The sequence below is a fragment of the Desmodus rotundus genome, chromosome 5 (assembly GCF_022682495.2).
Source record: "Desmodus rotundus isolate HL8 chromosome 5, HLdesRot8A.1, whole genome shotgun sequence".
Taxonomy (NCBI): domain Eukaryota; kingdom Metazoa; phylum Chordata; class Mammalia; order Chiroptera; family Phyllostomidae; genus Desmodus; species Desmodus rotundus.
Window position 1 is genome coordinate 164,251,311 of NC_071391.1, and position 24,399 is coordinate 164,275,709.

Genomic DNA, 24,399 nt, shown 5'->3' on the forward strand with positions numbered 1-24,399 from the left:
TTAAATGTTGGTTTCAGTGAAAGAGGAAAAAAATTAGAGATAAAATAGATTCATTAATAATAAAAATAGTTGAGCCCTGGCTGGTGTGGCTCAGTGGACTGAGTGCCAGACTGCAAACCAAAGGGTCGCCAGTTCGATTCCCAGTCAGAGCACATGCCTGGGTTGCAGGCCAGGTCCCCAGAAGGGGGCGTGTGAGAGGCAACCAAACACTGATGTTTCTCTCCCTCCCTTCTCCCTCCCTTTCCCTCTGTTTATAAATAAATAAATAAAACCTTTTAAAAAGTTTAAAATAAAAGTAGTTGAATCTAGTGCTATGTTAAGTGATGAGCTAACCTAAATTTTTAACATATCTTTTTTAAAAAAATTTATTGTTATTCAATTACAGTTGTATGCCTTTTCTCCCATCCCTCCACCCCACAATTTTTAATATATCTTTAGGGACAAAAAACTACTAGATAATTTGAAATATGATAAAATGAATCTAAATTTCATGGTCAAGATAGGAAACAGGTGAAATTTCAAAAACCATATACCAGCTAGCAGATGGGAATTACACAGTTTGAATGGCAGGATGTAATTAAACATTAACTCATAGACTCATGGAATTGAAGCATTGAAAAAAAGTCAACAGTGGACCTAATGCAATACTAGTTCTTCCTGCTCCAGCCCTTTTCCCTTTTGTGGGAATCTGTGCTGGTAAGTGAACTTAGGTCCCAGAGGCTGATGGGGATTCAAGAAGCCCACTTAGCTCGAGCGAGATGTGCCTGGGAATGGAAAGAGTTCCACCTTTTCCAGGAGGGGAGAAAGAACTGGACTTCTCACTAACTTAATATTGCCCCCAAATACTTCTGGTGTAAAACTCTGAACAAGTGTGGTTGTTGAGTCGGTGCCCACTGTACCTCGTACATCGTTTCCTTGACCCCTGCTCACCTCCTCCTTTCTCCAAGCACATCGCTCAACCTCCCAGCCCCAGAGACCATGCTTGTGAGCTGTTGGGTCCTTGGGCCTCTGCCCTGCTCCCTCGAGCTGCTAGTGCTTTCTGTTGGTGTATTACCCATCTCGCTGACCAGGCCGCCCTCTGGTGAGGAGGGCTCCACGTTTTCAGTCTCAGGAAAGATCGAGGATCTGGCCGTGACAGTAGCTGTGGCAATGCAGTGCGTGGGCACCCTGGAAATGCATGGGCTCTGCTGGCAGCCTTGTCGGACTCACACTGAGCTTGCCATCAGCTAAAACAGGTCTTGCCCTGACCCATGTGGCTCAGTGGGTTGGCTGGAAGGAAAGGCTGTAGTTAGGTCCCCAGTCAGGGCGCATGCCTGGGACGCAGGTCCTGTCCTTGGTCCGGGTGTGCAAGCAACCCATCGATGTTTCTCTCCCTCTCTTTCTCCTTCCCTTCCTCTCTCTCTAAAAATGAATAAATAAAATCTTAAAAAACACAGTCCTGAAGTCCTTTTCACAAGAACTTATATGAAGTCAGTTATAACTCTTTCTCTTCCCTGCAACTCTGCTTCCCTCTCTCTCCGCCCTACCACCTCTTGAACACAGGATTCTACAGTTTTCCCCTTTCCTGTCGCCTCTCCTATCCTTAACTCTGTGCCATTGTGCATCCCTCTTCTTCCCGGTGCCGCCCCAGAGAAGAGGCGACAGCTCTGTGTCTTTTATGTAGAAGGGACATGATGATCACCTGTGGCAGGGACGACACCGGCAAAGACATCGCGAGGTGTGATAGAGACAGCCATCATTGACTAAGACAACAGAATGACACCTTGGGGGCACCCCTGGGACGCTTCCCCTTTTCAGTAACGGATGTTCCAAATAATGACTTCGGTTAATAAAAATTTTGTTTCAAGTCTGTTTAAGAGGTCGGGGAACTCTCAGTGGTGAGATTAATGGAGATGTCGCTTCCTGAAATGTTTCTGTATTTTTCAAATACTTCATAATGGACACATTTGCCTTTTATAATCAGAGAAAGACAATTTTAAAAGCAGGACCCTGTGCAACGGCTTCCATGGAAAATTCTGCCCACGATGAAAGGACTGGACCGCGGGCACCGCCATCCCGGCAGCTGGTGCGGCCTGGAAAGACGGTCCCAGGGACAGTCCTTGGGGGAGTGTGGCGAGGAATGGGAAGATGGCGCAGATTTCTCCTTCTACAGAAAACCGCAGGACGAGAAGAAAAGCCAGACTCTGGAAGTGGTTTCAGATTTGCTGAAGCAAGAAACCTGGGCAGTGAAAGGGTGGGTGAGGGGAACTGCTGTAGTTTAGAGCACAGGTTCCCTCTCTGGGCTGTGGCTCCATAGGGATCGGTACAGGGAAACTCCGATTCCCTGTGGCTCTCAGAGCCAGCGGTGACCAAAAGGCTGCCTGCCGTCCCTGTGTAGGTCCTCCAGAGCGGTCTGACATTACAAAGGGATGTGCATATTTGAAATCACTGCTTTGGACACAGTGGGACCAAAACCCAGGTCTGAGGATGGTGTTTCATTGGAATCAGCTGGGGAGATATTTTTAAACCCCCAACACGTGTCGTGTTGATTTTTTTCAAAGGCCCACAGATGTTTTTGATGTGCCCAGGTTGGGACCTATTGAAAAGGGTCTTCCCAGTGGATAAAGTCAGCAAAGAGTATGGCTCCATCAGGCCTTGGTGCGAAACACATGGGACAATGAGAGCATCCCAACGGGCATGGTGGGCTGGTGAGTGGTATGCTTTCTGCCTTAAAGGCTTGCCAAGGACAGACCCTGTTTCAAACTCTGTGAGGGGAATTGGTGTGGAATGAGCATGGAGTGAGTGGGGGCAGGGGGTGGGGGACAGGTGGGGCAGGGGAGAGGACAAGTAAACAGGTTAAAATCCGCTTTAAGACGTACTTTTGAGCACCTGCTGCGTCCTCGGTACCGTGGAGTAAAAGGTGAGTTCGGAAGGTGAAATGACGAATCTGCTCGAGGTCATGCAGGGAGCTCACGGAGGCGGGGCTGTGGAAACTGTATCCTGAAAGACGAAGAGGCTTCAGCTGTTCGGGTCAGCCGGACGCAGGCTGGGAAGAATGTCCAGGTGTGGGAACGACACTTTGGAAAAGAGCGGAGAGGAGGAGGAAGAGCAGGGCCCAGCGTTCCAGAAACTGCAAATATCGCCAGCCGGCGGGGAGGGCAAAGTCCTAAGTCACCTCTGCAGAGAGGGGGGTGGAAGTCAGACCCCGGGGGCTGCGGAGGGGGTGTGAGGGAGCGGGCAGCCGGCGGGCCCTCAGGACCAGGAGTGGGGACTCCATGCGCGTTTAGAGAAGGCAGAAACTCGCTGTGGGGCCCCGAGGAAGTGATGCGAGCTGGCCTTCATTTGCAACGTGTTCCGAAGTTACACTTGCTTTGTACGTCTCTGTGTGAGCTTTGGTTCTGATGGTGAATGGGGAATATAAATCAACCAAGACAAGAAGAGTGAGGTTGACAGTGACACGAACATTGCCTGGCACTTGTCAAAAACACACCTGTTTGGAGGCTAGAAGGAGAGTGCGCAGGGCCGTGGGGCCTGGGGACTCGCGTGCAGTGCACTCAAGCGCGCGCGCGCGTGCCCGCTGGTCGGCACCAGCCGCTCCCTGCAGCCTCTCGGACAGACACCGCCCGGCCTCCGGGGGCGTGACCACACGCCGCCCCGCCCCCACGACCACGTGATCTGTCAGCTCTGAGAGACGGAGGAAAATGGCCGCCGGGTGTGTGGAGGGCGACGCGCTGGAAGCCGCCTTGTCCGCATTTCCCGGTTTCTAACAGCGCTTGCGGAAAAGCGGAACCTTTCCGCCCAAAGTGCCCTCCGCCGGCTGTGAGACTGTGAGTGTCCTGGTCGGCTTCGCGGGATGGCCGGGCGGGGAGGGGGCGAGGCCGGGGAGCCCGGGGGCCGGGGCGTGCCCCCCGCGAGTGCGCGCTGGCTACGGCCTCAAGTCAGTCTCTCCAGTCCGGCAGGAGCCCCGGGGCGGGGGCGGGGGCAGGGGCAGGGGTGGAACAGTTTTCCCCGGTGCAGAGCCAACGTCTGCTCCCGGTCGCTCGGAGGAGGGCCCCGCCCCTGCGCTCCGCAGAGGCGGGCGTGCGTGGGGCCTGTGCTGGGGCTGCCAGGCCAGGTCCCGGTTTCCCCCTTTGCCGTCCTCCGGGGCTCCATGGCTCCGCTGTCCTGTCCCGGCCTTCAGACGCCTGGCAGCTGAGCGGCAAGCCATCGATTTCTCGCCTATATGGTTTATTGCCACGGAAACGATTTCTTGGTCACCACCCACGTTGGATCATTTTTCTTTCAAGTCGTTTTGACATCCAGAAGCGTGTAAACCAACGAAGACCATTTTCCTCGTAATAACTGTATATGCAGCCCTCTCCGCTAGCCATCAGGGGCGCTGGTTCACAAGGGAGCCTGTCCTTCCAGAGTCCCATTCAGCTGGCCCCGGGGTGTGGCCAGGCGACGCCCCTTCGGACCCGTAGCAGGGTTCGGATACATTTTGTGGGTGCCCAGGCGCCAGCAACACTGGGGATCAGACCCTGAGTGTTTCTGAGAGCGCCACAAGGCGCCCGGTGCAGAGCCCAGGTCGGGAATCACCGCGGCCAGGTTGGGTTCTTTGTTCTCCATCGTGGCTGGCTCGGATGCTCAGCAGAGCTGGGGCAGAAGACAGGAGTCCCTTCTCTTATCAGACTTAGATGCTAGTGGGAGAGACAACTACCAAACAGGCAAATATCTAAGTGGCAAGTTTAGAAAAAGGCTGTAATGGGAATAAAAAAAACACCCTAAACCAAAAGGACCCTGTGACAGGTGTATCCAGGTGAGGGGAAGCCACTCAGAAAGGGGAGGGAAGAAATGGTAACATTCTATGGTTATGTACAGTGGCTAGTAGTTCTCCAGTCTGCATGTGCTAGGCACTATTTTAACCCCTTTTCACCTAACTGCAGTTATTTAAAGATAATGAAACTTAGGCACTGCGGTCAAGAAACGGGCCCACGGCAATGAAATATTGAGTAGTCGAGTCAGGAGTCCACCCAAGGCCACCTGGTTCAGGGTCCTTGCTTTCTAGCTCCGTGCTAAACTGCGCTTTACAAAGAAGGCCTTTTTGAAGAGATATCATTGGAATGAAGGTTGGACAAGGCTCACGTTTTTGCCTGTGTTCAGATGTGATTTCCAAGTGGCCTCGTTTTTGTCCTGATGTCACAGTCAGAGTGACCTTCTCTGATGCTGGTGTTCTGGGAGGTTGCTTATGTTCCCCAGAGGACACCAAGGCCTGACCCCTGGGATGCAGGCATCTGCTCGAGGGAAGGTGGGACCCGCCCTAGGAGGTGGGACCTGCGGGCTGATGTGGACAAGGGTGAGTGGGTGGGAAGCCGGGTGTGACATGCGCAGTCTAAGTTGAGGGTCCACAGGGATGGAGGTGTCCCAGAGCAGGGACCCCAGCTGCTTAGTGTGAGCACTGTCTGGGCGGGCTGCCAGGAGATGGTATTAGAGAAGGAGCCGCTGTCCAGGCCCACATGTGGGGGATGGGCGTCCTAAGAGGAGGGTCAGCGAGTGCAAAGGCCTGGAGAGCAGGAAGTGGTGGGGGCGGCCACTGGTGCCTGAGGAGATTAGTCTGGCTGCGGCTGGCAGGGTGGCTGGGAGTGGGGAAGCAGGTTTGGGCAGAGGGTGGGAGGGAGGAAGATGAGGCTGGAGTGGTGGGATGGAGCCAGGCTGTGGCCGCTGCCTGCCCTCGCCGTCACTAGGAAGAACTGAGTTGGTGAGTCCTCACTGCTCTGCCCAAACCTGCAGCACAGCCTTCCGAAGAGGGGACTGTGGCATCGGGTCTTGGCAGTGGCTCTGAAAGGCCTGCACGGGCTTCGGGGCCTTGGCTGACTTGTGAGTGACGAAGCTGTCATCTTCTGTTCTCCCAGCGCGAGTCTACAGGGAACTAGCGGAAGGACTTAAAGAGAAGTGTCCTTCTGATCGCTCTTGTTTGCATGTGGCAACAGGACTGGAGGAGGGGGAGACGGGCGGGAGGCAGCACAGGTTGGGAGACTGTCCTAGGGACCCGGCGAGAGGTGTCGCAGGGGACCTGTTTGGGGCCCGGCACCAAGACCACAGCAGTTCCTCTTTTCTGGAAACGGTGCCCATGCGGTGTGGCCCTGTGATGCCTTCCCAGCCCTGTGACTGTGACTGTAGTTGTGGTTCCATGTGGGCACCTGACACAGTCTGGGTAGTCAGAGCCATTTGGGGCACTTGCGGATCTGGGATCAGATGCAGACTTTCTTCAGTGCCAGAAGCTATTCGATTTGGGGCTGCCTGGCTGTTGGCAGCCACATTGCCGCTTGTGTAGAAGTTGGTCTAGAGCGAAAGGAGATCCAGCCATAGAGAATGAGAATTCTGCTGCATGTGAGGTCCAGGGGCACCCATCTTGCCCGCAGTGTGGTTGTGGGAAATAAACCAGTCCCCTTAAAATAAATGTTCTGTTTTGCCTAGTCTAGTTTAGGTTTCCTCCTGGAGAGAGAGGGATGCTCTGGCAGGTGGGTGCGAGGGTGGTGCTCGCAGTGCGGGGGCAGACGGGGCCGCTCCAAGCAGCACCTCTGGGGGGGATGCTGGTCCCAGGGAGCGGTGGGTAGGGCCACATCCCCGCTGCCTCTCTGAGGTGTTAGACGCGACCCTGGAAGACAGCCGAGTAGATGGAGTTGTTGGACGTTGGTGGGGACTGTTGGCACACACCTGGTGCTGGTTTCCAGAGATAAAAATGGCCCGTTCTAGAAGATCAGGAAATGAAGGTTCTAAAGAAAAATAGAAGTTACATTAATGCCATTTCAGTATTTAAAAATGTGTATATTTTAAATAGTCGAGATGCTGTCTATATAGTCTTGGTTAGCTAATTTTTCCCTCCCCATTAATGTATCACAGGCATTTTTCTATCAGTACGTATTTTGGAAACATTTGATGACTGTATATTTTTCCAGTGTGAATGTATCTGTAAGGTTTTTGTACTTATGACTAAAATTGTGTTGTACTTAAAATCTTTCCCCATGTTTCTTGTGCTTTTAGAATTGATTCTTAGAATGAAGTTACTAGATCAAATAACCTAACTTTTGGGGTGATTATTTAAAAGTAAGGCATTATTGAGGCATAGTTTCCGTACTTCACTCTTTTTAGTGTCCAGCTTTGGATTTTGACAAAGGCAAATACTGGCATGACCACTGCAGGCAGGACAAGAGTCTAAACTCCCCAGATTCTCTCATACTCTGTGGGTCTCCTCATCTCCTTCCCCCACCTTTAAGCCTGCCACCATGCCGACGGTTTCTGTCCCTCGAGTTGCCCCGTTCTTGAACGTCCCGTCAGCGGGATGGCGGTGCAGTGGTTTCTGTCTTCTGGCCCCAAAGATGGACTCCAAACCACACTCGAACCCCATTCACCTCATGCCCGGCCTCCCAAAACCTCAGTGCGCTGCAGGGTCTTCAGCTCAGCGATCAACGTCTCCTGTGGCTTTTGTCAGCTTAAAAGTTCTCGTTCCCATCCCCTGAATCAGCAGGGAGGGCGGCCCTGGGGACACAGTCCGTCAGGCAGGAGCAGAGGTGATTCCGCTGCATCTGTGAGCCTGTGAGATACTGGCGGGACTTCCGTGCTGTGAAGCGCAGTGGGGGGACGGGCGTGGCCCGCCAGGCCAGACATCCTTGTCGGCGGGAAGATGGAAGGGAAGGGGGGTCCCCAGTCCCACGCAGTTTTATTCTCCTAACAGCAACACTTTGTGATTTGGGCGAACTCTGGTTTCGCAGTTGCTTTTTTTTAAAGCACGCTTTTAGCGTTGTATTGAAAACAAATCTTTGCTCAGTCCAAAATAGTCTGTTTTCTTTTGGAAGTTTGTGCTTTTTCATGTGACATTTAGGTGAATTTTGTGTTAATATATGTATTTGGTGCAAGGTATGAGTTGAGGTTTATTTATTTGTTTACTTATTTATTTGCTTGCGTTTGAGGTCCAGTTGAATAAAACAAAGTCCCTGCTCTTTGGGGATTTAGACTCTAGTTGGGGTAGGTGGACAGGAAGCACACGTGTGTCGCACTTCTGACGGTGGCCAGTGCCATGGAGAGCATCAAGTAGGGCCGGGATGCGGGGGTGGGGCAGTGCGGGGACTGCTGTGGAGGAGGTGGTTCCTGTTTTTCGTGGCCTGGGCAGACTGCCCCCCCCCCCCCCCCCCCCCCCCCCCCCCGCCAATGCGACTGAAGGACGAGGGGGCGTGGCACGGGCTTGTCTGGTGGAAGAGAAGTTGGGCAGACAGAGAGGCTGGTGCAGAGGCCCCAGGGCGGCACAGTGCTGAGCGTGTTCCTGCAGTGAACGGGTGAGGAGTGGCAGCAGGTGAGGTGGGAAGTGTGACACCAGGCCCCTTACACTAAGGGACTTCCCCCGAGTGCTTTGAGAGGCTGGTGGAGGGCTGGGAGTGAGGAGGGACAAAATTGGACTCGGGGCCACTCACAGGGGGGTTCTTCAGCCAACAGCTGCAGCATCGCAAGGGAGCCTATTAAAGATGCAGGGTCAGGGCCGCACCCAGACCCCGTCAGACTCCCTGGAGGAGCACCAGCCCTCTGGGCTCTTCTTCGAGGCCTCTGCAGAATTCCGAGGTGTGTTACGGTTTAAGAAGCTCTGGGCCAACTTACAGTTTCACAAGGTCGCTGTGCTTGCCTTATGGGGGATAGACTGTGGGGAAGGCAAAACAGAGGTGGGAAGAACCCTTGGCATCTAGGCAAAGGTCATGGTGGCTTGGCCCAGCATGGTTGTGATGGAGGTGGTGAGTTGTGCTATGTGTTTTGTAGGTAGAACCAAAAGGATTTGCTAAGAGGGTGACCCCATGTGAGAGGACGAGGCAAGTCATGGGTTTTGATTGGAAGACGGGAGCTGGAGCCGCCATCTCCTGGGGCGGAGCAGACAGCAGGGGGAGCAGTGGAGCCCCTTCTCTTTGGGGAGGGCGTGGGGGATGGGTCTGGAGTTGGGAGTTGGGATGAGTTGGATTGATGCCAGCGTGCATCTTGGAAAAACAGGGTGGGCGTTTGGACAGCTCGTAACGGAGCAAACCTGGGCCGGTCCACCGTGGGGCGCCTCGGTGCATGACCCAACAGTTAGTGTTGAGGGAAGCAGGTTTTTATTTACAGGATCCCACCCTGTGAGGGCCGGAGGGGGGGTGCGCTGGGAGCACCCCTGCTCAGAGCCCTGCTGTCCTCCGAGCCCCAGCACTCCCCCTACTTCCCGCCAGGCTACAAGCCACACCACGCCCAGGGGTTCCCTTGTCTTTATCTGTTCTCAAGCCGGCCTCCCAACAAGTCTCCATCCCCTCCGGGATGTGCGCCGCGGGCGTCACAGTCGCCGTCCTCTCCTCCAGCAGTGCTCTCCTCCAGCATCTGGGGTGCGCTGTCCTCAGCCTCCATGCAGTGGTCCGGGAAACATGTGCCGTGTTGCACTGCACCGTGGTGGGGTCTAGGCAGGCACGCCTCCCAGAGATTGGCCTCTCCACATGTCCTTTGGAGGTGCAGAAGTCAGCGTTCCCCGGTGGCACTTCAGCATTCCAGGCGTCTCCCACGAGTCCTCGCGTGGTCAGGCAGGTCCCCGTGATTCCCAGCTCCATCAGCTCTGCCGCCGGGTTCTCCATTCTTAGTCCAGCCCCCACTCCCTGCAGCCGCATGCCTCCTTCCCCGTGCACCAGGCCCCGGGCGGCAGCCCGACTACAAACTGCACAACTGCTCGGGGCTCTCTCTCTCTCTTAGGCCGTGTGCTGGGTCCCTCAGGGCCCCTTCCCCACGGCTGCCAGCTCCGAGGAGCAGACGCAGCTCCTTGCTTGCCACAGGCAGCACGGCTGAAGCTCTCTGACGTGGCCGCCCTCTTCACTGCTGACCCGCACGGCTGCTTGTGGCTTCCTCACTACCCATGGAGGACCACCTTCTTCTCGCTGTCCACGCTTATTTTAAATGCTGACCCGGAGCTTCCCACGTGACCTCATACCCGGCCCCTCCTACAGTGGGCTACTTTTGCCAGGTCCCCTTTATTTTTTACCTTCTTTCGGCTGCCATCTTTAGTCAGGGCAAGAGTTCGCCTGTGACACAGGAGCCTCCACCTATTGCCTCTTGAGCAGGCGCTGTAGAAGCTCCCTGCTGTGTCGGGGCTACCTCATCCACATTTCTCCCTGGGCAGGAGCACAGCTGTTAACTTGCCCTTTGTAATGCTGAGGGTCTAAGTGCTCAGGCTTCCCCCATGCGTGGGCTGTGGGGCTGTGTGGCTGTGTTCTGCTTTTTGGGGGGGCTCGCTCTGACTCCTGTTAGGGCTGAGCTAGGGCGCTTTGTTTTCCGTCCTGCCAGGGGAGGTGTATCTGTACAAGTCAGGGTTAGACTTTTGTTTTGTGATCACAAATTATGTGTATTTTATGTAATCTGCTTTTCACAGGTACTGGAATAAAGGCAACTACAGCTTTCTGTGAAGATGTCAGTTCTGATATCGCAGAGTGTAATAAATTACGTAGAAGAAGAAAACATTCCTGCTCTGAAAGCTCTTCTAGAAAAATGCAAAGACGTAGATGAGAGAAATGAGGTGAGACCAGGTTTCCAAGATTCGGTCCTTTCCGTGACTGTTTGTCGGCCCCTCCCACTGTGTGTAGAGCAGTGTGCTGCGGGTCCAGGTGTGTGGTGAGAGCTGTGCCGTTCCTGTGCTTGGCAACAGTAGCGTGAAATCATGACACCGTTTCTTACAGTGAAAGTACTTCAAATCCTGTATTTTTGGAATGCATCTGAACTTACGTAAATGATTGCGTATTGAATTTAGATTTATGGTTCACTTTTTTGCCGATGGAATAATTGATATTCAGGAAGTTTGACGGCTAAAATCTAAAGTGTTTCCAGGAAGCTTTAGAAGGCTTCTGGACCCAATTTTCCTATAAATAGACTAACCAAACAAAGTTAGGAGTTTTGGGAGTGTTTTCTCTAATGGAGCCCCAATTCCCTTTCCGAGTTGTTCCTTCTGCACACCTTGGGCTTTTGAAGAGCCTCCATCTTTAAGAGGGAGTGAGTTAGGTGGGCCCTGTGTTCCGGTCAGCAGGCAGGCAGTACCACATGTACTTAGCATTTTCATTGGCTTGTTTTAGATACTTCTGCTTGACAGTAAAAGTAAATAAAATGGTGACCTTATTTCATCCTGAACAGCCACGCTGCAACATTTTATGGACTAATAGACCTTTTGTATGAATTTTTAATGGCAAAGTATGTATTTGTTTTATAAAACTTAATAAAAGTAATTTTGTTTCTTAAAGCTGTATTTTCAGTATAGTGTAATTTTTTTTTGCCAGTGGATAAGATAATAAGTGATTTTGGTTTTCACATATATGTATGTAAGTATATATGTGTGAACTTTTCTGCCTTTAGCCCTGATGATTGTCAAATATATATTATTAAATCCACGGTCTATACGACAACCTAACCGGATTGTCGGAGAGAATTTGGTTACCATAGGTGTCCTAAGATTTTTATATACATGTGGTAATTCCTTTTCAGAGCCTAGTAATACTCATTTACTGATTTCGAATGAAATTTCAGTGCCATAAGCAGATTACTCATGCTGTAGTAAAAAAAAAAGTTTTACTTTCTTCTTGTTTGCATTATTAGGAAACTGGGAACTTAAGCTTTCAAGGGTATTTCTAAAGTAAAGAAGTTCTGTAAGCGGCACTGAACGTGGTGTTAGGAAATTGTAAGCGTGTGTCTTTGACTCGCGTTTGGGTTGAAGCACGCGCCTTGACAAGCTGTGTGTGTCGCTTACCCCCTGCAGTGTGGCCAGACTCCACTGATGATAGCCTCGGAGCAGGGCAACCTGGAAATAGTGAAAGAATTAATTAAGAATGGAGCTAATTGCAACCTGGAAGATTTGGTATGTATTGAAATAACTCGGCTTCTTTTTCTTTTCCTTTGCTGTTTGCTTTACAGAGTGATTCGAACATACTAGGTTACAAATTGTGCTATCAGTTATAGATCATCTTTGCCTACAACATGCTAGGCTAATTTTTTAAAAAGGGAGAGGAGTCTTTCCTTTGAATGAAGGGTCTCTGCGCTCCGTTTTTATATACTGACGGCGCTTTAGGGAGCTTCGTAGGGGCACACGCACATGAATTAAATGCCTGCGAAAGACACCTACCTGGGAGCCAGGTTGTCAGGCGACTCCCTTTGGGGGCCCTCATTGTCGTGGGTGTCTGCACACCCATCACGTGGTGGGCTGGGAAGCCGTGCGCCCTGACGGCACTTCTCTACCGGCGCCCCTCTGCCGGCTCCCTTGCCCGGGAGTGATTATAGGGTCCACAGCTGCATCTGGTTTCTGTTTCCTTTTAAAAGTTGTATCATATCTGTTTTTTAAAACTAATTATTTTAAATCGATGATTTTTATTGAACGGTCATTTGAATTCAGTGACACTCAGGAATCAGAGTTAGGATAGCATACTGGTAGCCTTTATGTGAAAAAGGGAGGAGAGAGCTCTCGCTGTGGCACATCGCTCTTAAACTCGACCCGGCCCACCCTAATCTGGCAGCCTGCCGGCGTGCTCGAGTCTCCGGCTGCCTTTGCGTCTCAGTGCAGAGTGGTGGTTGCTGGCCATAGGGTTGGCTTTGAGGTTTTGATAGTCATCCCTTCTCCTCTTTAAAAAAACACGCTATGTGATTACAAGTCTGGTGGAAAGACTGAACACGCAGTCGAGGAGCCACTCCTGCGCCGGGTGTGGTGCACACACACAGAGGCACCCTCGCTGGGCCTGTGCTCCCTGCTGCTGGGGAGCTGGGAGGGCCGTCATGCCGGTTTGGTGCAACCATTCGGTACGTACATTCAGCTGTCTTTGTCCTTGGTTTGCAATATTTCAGTGTTGAAAAGTAACACCTGTGTTTTTGTGTTCAAGGACAACTGGACAGCGCTGATCGCGGCCTCCAAGGAAGGACACGTGCACATTGTGGGGGAGCTGCTGGGGTGCGGCGCCGACCCGGAGCACCGAGACATGGTGTGTGCGCCCTGTGTGGTATGCGGGGGTGGGGGGGCGCCCCCACCCCTCGCCGCCTCGGACCTGGTTCCCCTTCTACAGCTCTGCCCTTTTCAGATTAGGACGAGTATTTCCTAAATGCCTTTTTTTAGTGGTGATGAAACAAAATCAGAAGAAGTGATCTACATTCTCAGAATCAAATGTCAATAGGTCCAAGTACTGATTTTTAAGAACACAAAACATTTGTTTCTTATTCTAATTTGATTACCTTGGTCTCTTTTATTGAATTGCGTTATAGCTAAAGAGAAAATTACTCAGAAAAAGAACGTTGCTTCTGTAGCATAGAAACAGAACGTCATCCCGCTGTTAATGCATACTGATGGCCTCGCCCCGCCCTGGAAACCCCGATCTGCAGGTCGCTGTCTGGGCGTCCTCTCTCGGCAACGGGCCCTGTGTGACCTGGGGCCCATAGCATGTGCTGGGACTTGGGAGCAGGGCATGCTTGCTGGGACGCCTTCCCGGGAGTCTAGACTCAAACAAGGAGGAGACTGTCTCAGGACAGAGCAAGTTGTTGAAGAAAAGGTTTCAAACGGCTAAGATAGATCTTGGAAAAAGTCTGACGTGAGCGTCCCATATTTCAGTTTCCATGGTGTAGTGTGCTGCGTTTGGAGTGTTTGTTTCTGGACTTGAGAGATTGGACGTCTTTTAGGTACTTCCGTGTACAGGGTCCGGCAGAAGGAAGGCCTGCCTGTGTGTGGCTGGTAGGGTAATAGTATCGCTGTAATGATGTATAGTTTTAATTTGAACACTTCACCTAAAGTGTCATAGGGTGTGCTTGAGTGTAATATTGTTATGTTACAGAATTACATGCTTATATGATTTTGTAATAAAAGATTTTGTAATAGAAAAGGGATATGATGTGTGCCGGACCCTGGATTTCTCTGGGGAGCATGGGAACTTAAAACTACATAGTAGTGCGCTCATGAAGCAGTGGTTTTGTAAATAATAGTCACAGAAGGAACTGCATTAATGGCATTTTTGTGCTTGGAGACTCTTCAAAATTTTATTCCCTCCACCTTTTTTTCAGGGAGGATGGACAGCTCTTATGTGGGCGTGTTACAAAGGCCGCACCGAGGTGGTGGAGCTGCTCCTTTCCCACGGCGCCAACCCAAGTGTCACTGGCCTGGTAAGCTCCGACGAGACGCTCGTCTCCGGTGTGGGCGGCGCGTTCTCCTGGGGTGCTTAAGGCTGGTTGTACTTTGGACTTGACAGTGAATAGAAGTGACCTAGATCATCGTCCTTTTTTTTGAAGATTTTATTTATTTATTTTTAGAGAGGAGGGAAGAGAGGGAAAAAGAGAGGGAGAGAAACATTGATGTGTGAGAGATACATTAATCGGTTGCCTCTTGCATGCCTCCTACTGGTGATCTGGACTGCAACCCAGGCATGTTCCCTGACTGGGAATCAAACCGGTGACCTTTCGGGTTGCAGGCTGACGCTCAATCCACTGAGCCACACCAGCCAGGGCGACCTAGATCTTCTTAAAGATAAAGATAAAGAATGTGATTTTAAAGTACAGTGAGACTTTTTTCTCAAGGTCAGCTTATTTCTCAATTTTTATCAACAAAAAGCAACTCTTAGAGCTTAAATGTTAATTATAAGCATATAACATTTCAGAAGGAGTTTTAAACTCTGAAGACATCTTACCTGTTTTCTGTGGGCACATATTCTTAATCCAGACTTTTTTTTAAATAGACATTTTTCTGAGCATTCTTACAGATGGTGATATATACATTACTACTTTGCGTGACTTCAGTCTCAGACCGAAGATTAAGAGACTTTTAGTGATGGAATCCTTTCACAATATATGTATATCAAATCATGCTGTACACTTCAGATATCTCACAGTTTTACCAGATATACCTTAATAAAGCGGAAAAAAGAAATGCATTTTTATTCAAATTAATGGAAGGGTTATATAGGAAAAGTTTCATATTTCTATTGTTAGTCTTACCCATTGGCTAGATAATCACATCAAATGTGTCGACTCTGTAAAAAAATAAATGTGTTCATAATATTTGTTTATTTATTTAAGGTTGAGTGCATCTTAGCTGTCAATTACATATTATATCATGTGCTTTTAAAGTGGAGAGTGGTCTGTAACTTGATTTTTAAAATATTCCTTTGCATTATTCCGTTATTATTTACTTTTCTTAGTGAATACGTGCTGTGAATGTCCACCTAAAGATCTTTTCTTTCCCTCGCTCCCGACCCCCTCCCGTCCTTCCCTTTCCGGCCGCCTGCCTGCCGCCTGTCCCCTAGCAGTACAGCGTTTACCCCATCATCTGGGCAGCAGGGAGAGGCCACGCAGCCATCGTGCACCTGCTGCTGCAGAACGGCGCCAAGGTCAACTGCTCCGACAAGGTGGGTCGGCGGGACCCGCCTCGGCGCGTCGTCTCGCAGGCGGCCTGGCTGTGCACCTTTAGTGCACTTCATAGAGGGACACGCCTCACAGAGGGCCCCTCCCGCTGTTTCGTACCACAGTCATCACTCTCAGGAAAATGGGGAGGACTCGCCATCTTCACTACTTGCATTTTTCCTTACAGCTTTTCTTCCTAACTTTAGTCCTCTCTTCCTCTGCTCTTTGGGTTGTTGCCAGAACGATCTCTCTAAAATTCAAGTTATCTCTCTCTCTCATGCTTAACATCCTGAAGTCACCACCCCCTGGTATGATGTGTGAAGATGGGCCTTGCCTCCCTTTCTGCCCCTTCTCCTGCTCTCTGTGCGCCAGAACGACCTTGTGAACAGTGTCTTATGGGGAAGGCTTATTGGGAAAGTTTCTTAGGGTAGGAGAGACTTACACCAGTTTGTAGGAAGAGGGGTAAAGGAGAAAAGACTGGTGGTGAGGGCGGAAATCCTTGGGCACGTTTCTAGGTGAACCAGGAAAATGGGATCTGCAGTGCGCATGAAGGGGTTAAATTTATTGGGGGTAGAAACCAGGAGTCTTGTTGAGGCGGTTCTGAGTGCCGCCTGCCGGCAGAAATGTCTGCCAGGTGTCTGGGCAAGTCGTCAGCAAGCGATTGGTGATGAGAGGGAGAGGGCCTGGCGAGGAGGGTGAGGGGTCTGGCTGTGTGGGGGCGGGGCAAAGAAGTGACAGCCGAGGGGCTGGAGTCGCCCAGGGCTCTGCCAGGAGGGAAAGTGAAGTGCAGCAAGTGTTCCAAGGATGGGCATGCGATCACCCTGTCCTTGAACGTGTCCAGGGTTTTTGATTTGTAGGCTTAGGGAAGGCATTCCAGCCAGAGAACACGTTACCCACGAAGGAAGAGGCTACAACAGAATTTAACTCTGTGAGCAGATAGGTGTAAGAGAGGAACTGGGAAGTTCCTCAAGGTTTCCTCATTCTGTCTAAGCCTGCTCCAAGGCCGCGGGCCTTGACCACTGCCCTCCTCTCCTGTGTGCCACTCCTTCCTTAGGCTCCTGCCCTGGAGGGCTGTATTGGCAGCCTCGGATTCCAGCTGTCCTGAGGCCCTGTCCCTCAAGAAGAGCCCCAGGCTACAGCTTTCATCAGTTTGGTTCCAGGGGTGTCCAACCTTTTGGCGTCTCTGGGCCACACCGGAAGAAGAGTCGCCTTGGGCCACCCATTAAATATACAAACACTAATGAACACTGGTGGGCAAACAAAAAGGTTTTAAGTCAGTTCACGGTTTTGTGTGGGGCCGTGTTCATGGCCATCGGGCTGCATGTGGGCTGCGGGCCGTGGGCTGGGCACCCCTGAGTGGGCTGCCCGGGACCGTAGCCACCCGCCACATTAAGTCTAGCTATGCAGACTTAAATCGATTAAAGTAAGATAGAATAACTCAGTTTCCCAGTCAGACTTGCTACTTTTCAAGTGCTCGACAGCCTTGGTGACTAGTGGCCGCTGCTGAGGCTGGTGCGGAGTCACAGAGCCCTGGTGTCGGCACTGAGAGCTCTCTGGGAGGGGCTGTTGCAGACACAGGCTTCACCAAGGCCCACTTCCACCTGCAGTCTCCCGGTGGTTAAAGGTCATGGTGGGTATTCCTGTGTCTCCTGCCTGCCAGACTCCCCAGAGGTAAAAACATTGCTATTTTATGCATGATTTATATTCTTAGACGCCTTTTGAGTCATATTCCAGCAGAAGGTACTTTTCAGTGCGGTTTCTAGGCTGCAGTTTCTTTTGTCAAGTACAGAGCTGATTCGGGGTGTGGGTAAGAGTGCAGACTGAAGCCAGGCTTGGTGGTTCCTGGGTCTAGCTCCCCCTCTTAATAGCTTTGTGACTTTGAGCCTGTAACTGACTTCTCAGGGCCTTATTTGCCTTCGGGGGAAAATGTGATCCTGCCCCCTCTCCTTATTCTTGTGATAAAGATTCCATGGGTTTACGTTAAAGTGCTTAGAGCTGTTTCTGCCCATAGTCAGACTGTTCAACTTTCGATTGTATCTCACAAGGTAGGGGGAGCAGTGGAAGCTTGTTGAAAGTCAGAGTGTGTGACTTCATGATGGAAAAATTGTCACTCACTGATTATAAAAGGTGAAGTGGGGTTAAAGATATTTTATGAGTAGTTAATCACCTATCCTGGAGAAATAAAATTGGGGGGATATGATTTAGGTACAATTAAAGTTATGCTGGGTGTAAGAGGTAATCTAAGAATACTTGAAGTATGACTTTTATCAACATTCATGTTGAAAACTTCTTTTCATATACTTTTGGTCATAATTTTAAATGTATTGTTTGTTTTAATAGTACGGGACCACCCCTTTGGTTTGGGCTGCACGAAAGGGCCACCTGGAATGTGTAAAACATTTACTGGCTTCCGGAGCTGATGTTGATCAAGAAGGAGCTGTAAGTATCTTTTCTATTTTAACCCCTGACAATAGAGACATGTTTTTAGTTGTAAGAGAGAGAATATTTTTTTCTTAGTATATACCTAGAGAAATTTCCTAGAGCTTGTAAATGATGCTTAGAAAAATAAGCATTTTCTTGCTGTTATCCTGGTAAATATGTTAGAGATAATATGTACTGTAAATTTTTGCTCTTAAGGACTTATCCCTAATGCACATACATTTTGGGAAGCTAAAAATAAAGAATATTGTTCAGTGATCTTAGTGTAAATTAAAAGTCTGAAATCAAATAATTTGAAATATACAAATTATGGAAAAAGAGTTGTTTAGAAGTTATTTAAATTATTAAATAAAATTAAAAATTATTTAAATTTTAAAAATAATATTGTAATTTTTTGTATAATCTTAACTATGAGTTATTTTCATTCTCCAGTAGACAGATTTAAAAATATTGGAAATCGGTGGCCAAAACCTAGAAAGCTTTAAAATTGGTTCAAACCTACAACCAACTCACAGTTACTAATCGTTTCCTGAGCCCCTGCTGTGGAGCCAGCCGGGTGAGGGACGTGTGGGGGGACTGGAGGAGCCCCCACACACTGCTTCTCTCTGCAGTGACAGAATGTGGGCACAGCGAGTGACATGTGTGCGTAGGGAGCAGTCACGCAGACTGCCTAACGTTCGCAGATCACGAGGTGCCCTGTGAGGGGCCCTGTGAGGGGCTCTGAGAGGACACGCGCCGCTCCTCTGGCTGCAGTGTTAGGGAAGCGAGCCCCTAATCACGCTTGGCTCTCTAGCACAGCATCAGCCAGCGTCTCCTGTTCCCCTACGGGCAGAAGCTGCTAATGCGTGACGTTTCGGTGCTGGGTAGAGACCACGTGGGTCATAGATAGCACAGAAGTCGAACCAGCGACTGTCTTCCTCCCTGGACGGTGTAGGGAGTGGACGAGTGGCAGGCTGCGTGAGCAGCAACTGCTGAGTGATGGGGAAGGCCGGGCTGGCTGGCTGTGGGAGAGGGCGGGGCTGCACCCTGGGCTCCGGGCTGCAGACTGGATGGACTGGACGGACTGGACCGGCTCTCCCAGTAAGGGTGCCCTCTCAGAGCAGAGCAAACCTGCAGAAGCGACTTTCATACTTGTAGTAATGAGACGGGCTCTTCTGTTAGGTGCTTTATGGTTATAAATTAGAAGTGCGATTTTTAAAAGAACAACTAAAATAAGAGTCTTTGAAAATGGGGTCTCCAGATCACAGTAAAAGACAGCAGGCTACATTGTACTTTTCTTAAAGTATCCCGTAGCCATTAAGTCATTGTTTTCAGTTTTTTCCTGTAGATTTTGCTGTAGACCATTCTTTGTTGCATCTGAGAGACAGTACTTGGGGTTATTTAGCTGAGAATGAGTTTGATTTTGAGCCGTCCTGTCAGCCGTTTGAGACCTCTCCTGCAGCCCAGAGGGCGTGTCACTGTAGTGAGGCCTGTCCAGAGCGGCGTGCGGGAGAGCCAAGGTCAGGGCAGTGCTACCGACCCCGGGGTTAGTCTCTCTTCAGAAGTAGCAAGTACGCCTCCTGGCCACTTTTGGTACGCTTCTGGCTTTTTATATTGACATTTTATTATCAGAAATAAGTGGTAATAGGCCACCTCCTTGCAAATGTCAGTTTTACTACTACGGTGTGAATCGTGTGTTTTCTAGAACACGCTGATTTCTCGCGCTTGTCTCTGCGTTTAGAACTCAATGACCGCACTTATCGTGGCTGTAAAAGGAGGCTACACCCAGTCAGTAAAGGAGATTTTGAAGAGGAATCCCAATGTGAATCTGACAGATAAGGACGGAAACACGGCCTTGATGATCGCTTCGAAGGAGGGGCACACCGAGATTGTGCAGGATCTGCTCGATGCTGGGACCTACGTGAACATACCCGACAGGGTAGGTCACCTGTGTGGGACACTGCTGGAAGATGACCTTGACTTCTCGCCACTTTCACGACCCCCATGCCTGGCATGCGTTTGCTTTAAGATGAGTTTTATTTCTACCGCTAGCACTAGCAAGTTAAAGACTGTTCGATCATTGTGAAGGATGTTCTTTTTGATTTTGTCAAATGATGCTCTTATTGAGGATGTCACATGTGTGATTAGTCTGTAACTGTCCTGACGTGTATCGCCGTGGATGTTCTTCATGGCCTATGGGCTCCAAGTACCTCCCCTTACACTTAGAATTTTCTAGTTCTAGCTCTTGCTCTAACCTCTTCTCAGAGGCCTACACTTGTGTATACGACTCCACATGAACTCTCTGCTTGAATGGACTTCTTTTTTTTTAAAGATTTTTAAAATTTATTTTTAGAGAGGGGAAGGGAGGGAGAAAGAGTGGGAGAGAAACATCAGTGTGTGGTAGCCTCTTGTGTGCCCCCCACTGGGGACCTGGCCTGCAACCCAAGCATGTGCCCTGACTGGGAACTGAACTGGTGACCCTTTGGTTATCAGGCCCACGCTCAGTCCACTGAGCCACACCAGCCAGGGCTTGAATGGACTTCTTAAACTTTCAGCAAAATAGACGTTTCGTTTGTTTCTTCCCAACCCCGCTTTCCCTCAGTCTTTCCCATCAGTAAATGGCACCGCCTCCACCCTGTGGCTGAGGTCCCACGTCCTGTGTGATAGCCTTGATTTCTCTTCCTACCACATCTAATTCTTCAACAGGTTCCATTGGTCCTGCCTCCAAAATGTCCTTCCTTTGTCCACATCCCTTCATGTCCAGTGCCACCACCTGAGTGCAAGCCCCCGTCTCCCATTGTGGGAGCAAAAGCATCTTGACTGGGTTCCCTCGTTGGCTCTAGCCTTATTCTCCACGCTGCTCTCGGAATGATCCTTAAAGCAGGGAGTTTCACCTGGACCCCTTTATTTAAATCATCCAGGCTTCCTCTTGCACGTGGGAGAGCCGTTGCACCGTTAGTGTGCAAGGCCCGCATGGCGTGTGTGGCCGGCTTTGTCCTCGTGTGTTTCCACTCTCCTCCTCACTCCTGTTCAGTAGCGCATGGCCCCATGGACATGTCCACCTTCTTGAACACGCTGATCTTGTGGCTGCCCCGGGGCCTGCGCCCCCGCTGCGCTCTGCTGGGGCGCTGCCCTTCATGACCATGCCGGGGCTGTCTCCTGCTCCCGGCTCCCGTCCCAGCCGGCCAGCACCTCCGCAGAAAGATCTCCAGCTGCCCCGTCCACCCCGCCACCCAGCCACTTCCTGCCTTGTTGCTGTAGTTTAAGTTATTTCCACACTATTTGTCTGGTTTCACGTTTGTGTTTCCTGGGTGTTACCTGTCTCCTCTGGACTGTCCATTCTCCCAGAGATGAAACCCTGTCTTTCTGGTGTCCCTGGGCCTAGACTATTGCGTGGCATATAGTGAGCAGTGATGTGTCTGTAAGCTCTCATCGATTTGCTGGTCTGGGGCCATGTCAGTGCCAACATCCTCCACTAGCATTTGTCTGCCTCGGCTTGTTTCTGCTTCCGACGTGGCGGGTAAGATGCGACAGCATGGCACTGTCCTTCACAACCCTCAGGGGCCCACCAGGACTGAGCTGGGCACAGCTCATGGACCCAGCCAGCCTTCATCCCTCCAGCTGACGTGTGATTGAGCAGTTAGGAAAATGCCCATCACCAAAATAGCCATTCCCGTGAGGCAGTGGGGAGATATAATTAATCGTGATTATTGCTTGGTGAACATAATTGCAGGGCAAAGAGATGTCCTTATGAGGTAATGGGCCCCTGGGGCCAGTTCTGGGGCTGAGTCAGGCTTCTGCGCTATTGCCCTCCAGTGCGGGGGGCTGGAAAGTGGGAGCTGCTCCAAGGGCCGCCTTCTCCCCAGTCCGGGGGCCACAGACCCATGCTGGCACTGGCCTTGCAGCACCTCCCTCAGAAACCATGGCATCTGAGGTGTGGTGCCGTCCCAAGGGAGTTGTGTTGCGTCATTTCCAGACCTTCTTGCGGGTTGTTGACAGCCGTGGTGTCGTTTCTTTAAATTACATTCGTAATGGAAGGTTACATTCAAAGAGGACGGCCTGCTGTCCTGGTGGCTTGTCTTTCTGAGCCTTTGTCCCGGAATTTCAGAGTCTTTAGAGGGTTACGTCTTCTGTCTTACTCCGGCAGCAACAAGTAACATTTTTCTCTTTGTTTAGAGATACCTTTTTTCCAAGAAATTTTCAGGAAAAAACCCATTATGTTAACACATGACTCACCTTGACTTCCAGCCGGTGTTTATTTGTTCTCGTCATGAATTCACTGTGGTTTTTTGTCTTTCCAGAGTGGGGATACTGTGCTGATTGGAGCTGTCAGAGGTGGTCACGTGGAAATTGTGCGAGCGCTTCTCCAAAAGTATGCCGACATAGACATTCGGGGGCAGGTGCGTGCCGTCACAGCACCGCGGCCGGTGGTGCTCTGAGTCTGACAGGTCGTCCGCTGACTTTCCCGCAGAGGCGGACTTGTGAACCCTAACGTGCTCCATAAATGCCTGAATCATTACTTGTCACTGCCGTTGCTGTGGGATTTCTGTATGAATGTTGTTAGGGCTTTGATACTTACATGTAGCAGTTCTTAAACATTGTATCTCACGGCAGGCGGTTGCTGATTTTTTCCTTTATGACACAGGACAATAAAACGGCTCTGTACTGGGCTGTGGAGAAAGGCAATGCGACGATGGTGAGAGACATCCTGCAGTGCAACCCCGACACGGAGATCTGCACCAAGGTACAGGCCCCCGGCCAGCCCTCCAGCCACGCCAGGTGCTGGCCGGTCGTCCTGCGCGTCTTTTTAGTCGTCCTTGTCTGACATTAGTTTATACTGGTTTTGCTGGTAATGTGCTATATTGAATTGAGGAGTGACTTTGTGTCCTTTCAGGAATGTGTATTCACAGGGAAATGCGGTGTACAATGTGTTACTTTAGGTAACTATGTCCAGAAAACAGAGTATCAGCTATTCCTCAGCTGTGGACGATCATTTCCCCAGCATTCCTTTATGCTCCCATGGTGTGGATGCAGGGCCTGTTTGCTCTACAGAGGCCGCTGTGAGTGGCTGCGGGTTTCCAAACCGGCCCCTGTGGTCTGGTTTCTCAGACCTCGTGAAAATGGAAACCTGCAGCAGACTTCCGTGATTGTGCCTGGCCTTATGTACGAAGTTTTCTGTGGGGACGATATATTTGGAATTTTAGAGTGAAATGGCAGGAACTCTTAATGAAGAAAACAAACTTAAGGAGTCACCCATGAGACAAGGCTATTTGATCTGCTAGAGATGGGGACAAGTGTCTTTCTAAACCAGAGACGTAACTCAGTGCCCGGGCAGAAAGGTTCCTGGGCCACCTGCAGCTTCTGACTAGGTTTCTCTTAGCTCAGTGCCGAACTGTGGTCTCTTCTTGTTTCCCTTGGTTTGTAAAGGAATCATGAGCTCCTGAGGTTTTCCAGAAGCGTAGTGCTGTATCAGAGTGTTCTCCCTGCCACACACAGGCCTTTATAAAAGGGCACGGAAAATAGAAGCGACGCAGGTATAGACATTGGAAAAATCTAGACGCTGGCCTGGCTGGACCCGGATGGCTGGGCTGTGGTTGCTGGGGGGGCCATTGTGAGAGGGGCATCATCTCTGGAGGCGCTGCTCAGGCATCGGCGTGGGGCCGGGGCAGGGGGTGGCGGCAGCAGTGAGGGCCGGGGCCCTGTGGCCAGAAGTGGCAACAAGGCAGTGAGTCACATCCCATCCTTGGCTGAGCGACATCAGACTATTATTATTATTAGTTTTTACATGCAAACTATAAAAAGTTTCTTTAATTTTGTTGTATATGATATGATAGTAACAGATAATTATAAACACATACCATTATGTGTAAATATATATTAAACTATCGTTTTCTTGTTTTTGTTTTTTTTAAGTATTTTTTATTGATTATGCTATTACAGTTTTCCTAGTTTTTCCCCCTTTATCCCCCCTCCACCCTGCTCCCCCAACCATCCGGCATTCTTCTCCACTTAGTTCATGTTCATGGGTTGTACGTATAAGTTCTTTGAGTCCTCTATTTCCTATACCACTTTTTCATCTCTCCCCGTCTATTTTATGCCTACTAATTATGCTTCTTCTTCCCTGTACCTTCTCCCCCATTCCTCCTTTCCCCCTCCCTACTGAAATCCCTCCATGTGATGCCCATTTCTCTGATTCTGTTCCTGTTCGGGTTGTTTGCTTAGTTTTGATTTCCATTGTTTTTCTTTCCTTTTCGGTTCATTTGTTGATAGTTGTGAGTTTGTTGTCATTTTACTGTTCATATTTTTTATCTTCTTTTTTTTAGATAAGTCCCTTTAACATTTCATATAATAATGGTGTCGTGATGATGAACTCCTTTATCTTGACCTTATCTGAGAAGCACTTTATCTGCCCTTCCTTTCTAAATGATAGCTTTGGGGAGAGAGTCATCTTGGATGTAGGTCCTTGCCTTTCATGACTTCAAATACTTCTTTCCAGCCCCTTCTTGCCTGCAAGGTCTCTTTTGAGAAATCAGCAGATACCCTAATGGGCACTCCTTTGTCGGTAACGCTCTCCTTTCCCCTTGCTTCTTTTAGGATTTTCTCTTTGTCTCTAATCTTGGG

At 50.1% G+C, this 24,399-nt stretch overlaps 1 protein-coding gene across 8 annotated transcripts in view; it reads left to right on the forward strand.

The window, feature by feature from the left end:
- The first annotated feature begins 3,653 nt into the window (after positions 1 to 3,653).
- The window catches only part of KIDINS220 (kinase D interacting substrate 220), a 73,143-nt gene continuing 52,397 nt past the window's right edge, over positions 3,654 to 24,399 (forward strand). For 4 of the 8 annotated variants that reach the window (XM_053923710.1, XM_053923707.1, XM_024552441.3 and 1 more), the window contains exons 1-10: positions 3,654 to 3,806; positions 10,382 to 10,525; positions 11,753 to 11,851; positions 12,864 to 12,962; positions 14,029 to 14,127; positions 15,264 to 15,365; positions 17,701 to 17,799; positions 19,520 to 19,717; positions 22,080 to 22,178; positions 22,424 to 22,522. In XM_053923710.1, the coding sequence (XP_053779685.1) occupies positions 10,418 to 10,525; positions 11,753 to 11,851; positions 12,864 to 12,962; positions 14,029 to 14,127; positions 15,264 to 15,365; positions 17,701 to 17,799; positions 19,520 to 19,717; positions 22,080 to 22,178; positions 22,424 to 22,522 (1,002 nt within the window). In that variant the 5' untranslated portion in view covers positions 3,654 to 3,806; positions 10,382 to 10,417. Of the gene's footprint in view, positions 3,807 to 9,708; positions 9,977 to 10,381; positions 10,526 to 11,752; positions 11,852 to 12,863; positions 12,963 to 14,028; positions 14,128 to 15,263; positions 15,366 to 17,700; positions 17,800 to 19,519; positions 19,718 to 22,079; positions 22,179 to 22,423; positions 22,523 to 24,399 lie in introns of all 8 variants that reach the window. The other 4 variants (XM_053923709.1, XM_024552444.3, XM_045189582.2 and 1 more) reach the window with 2 other exon arrangements.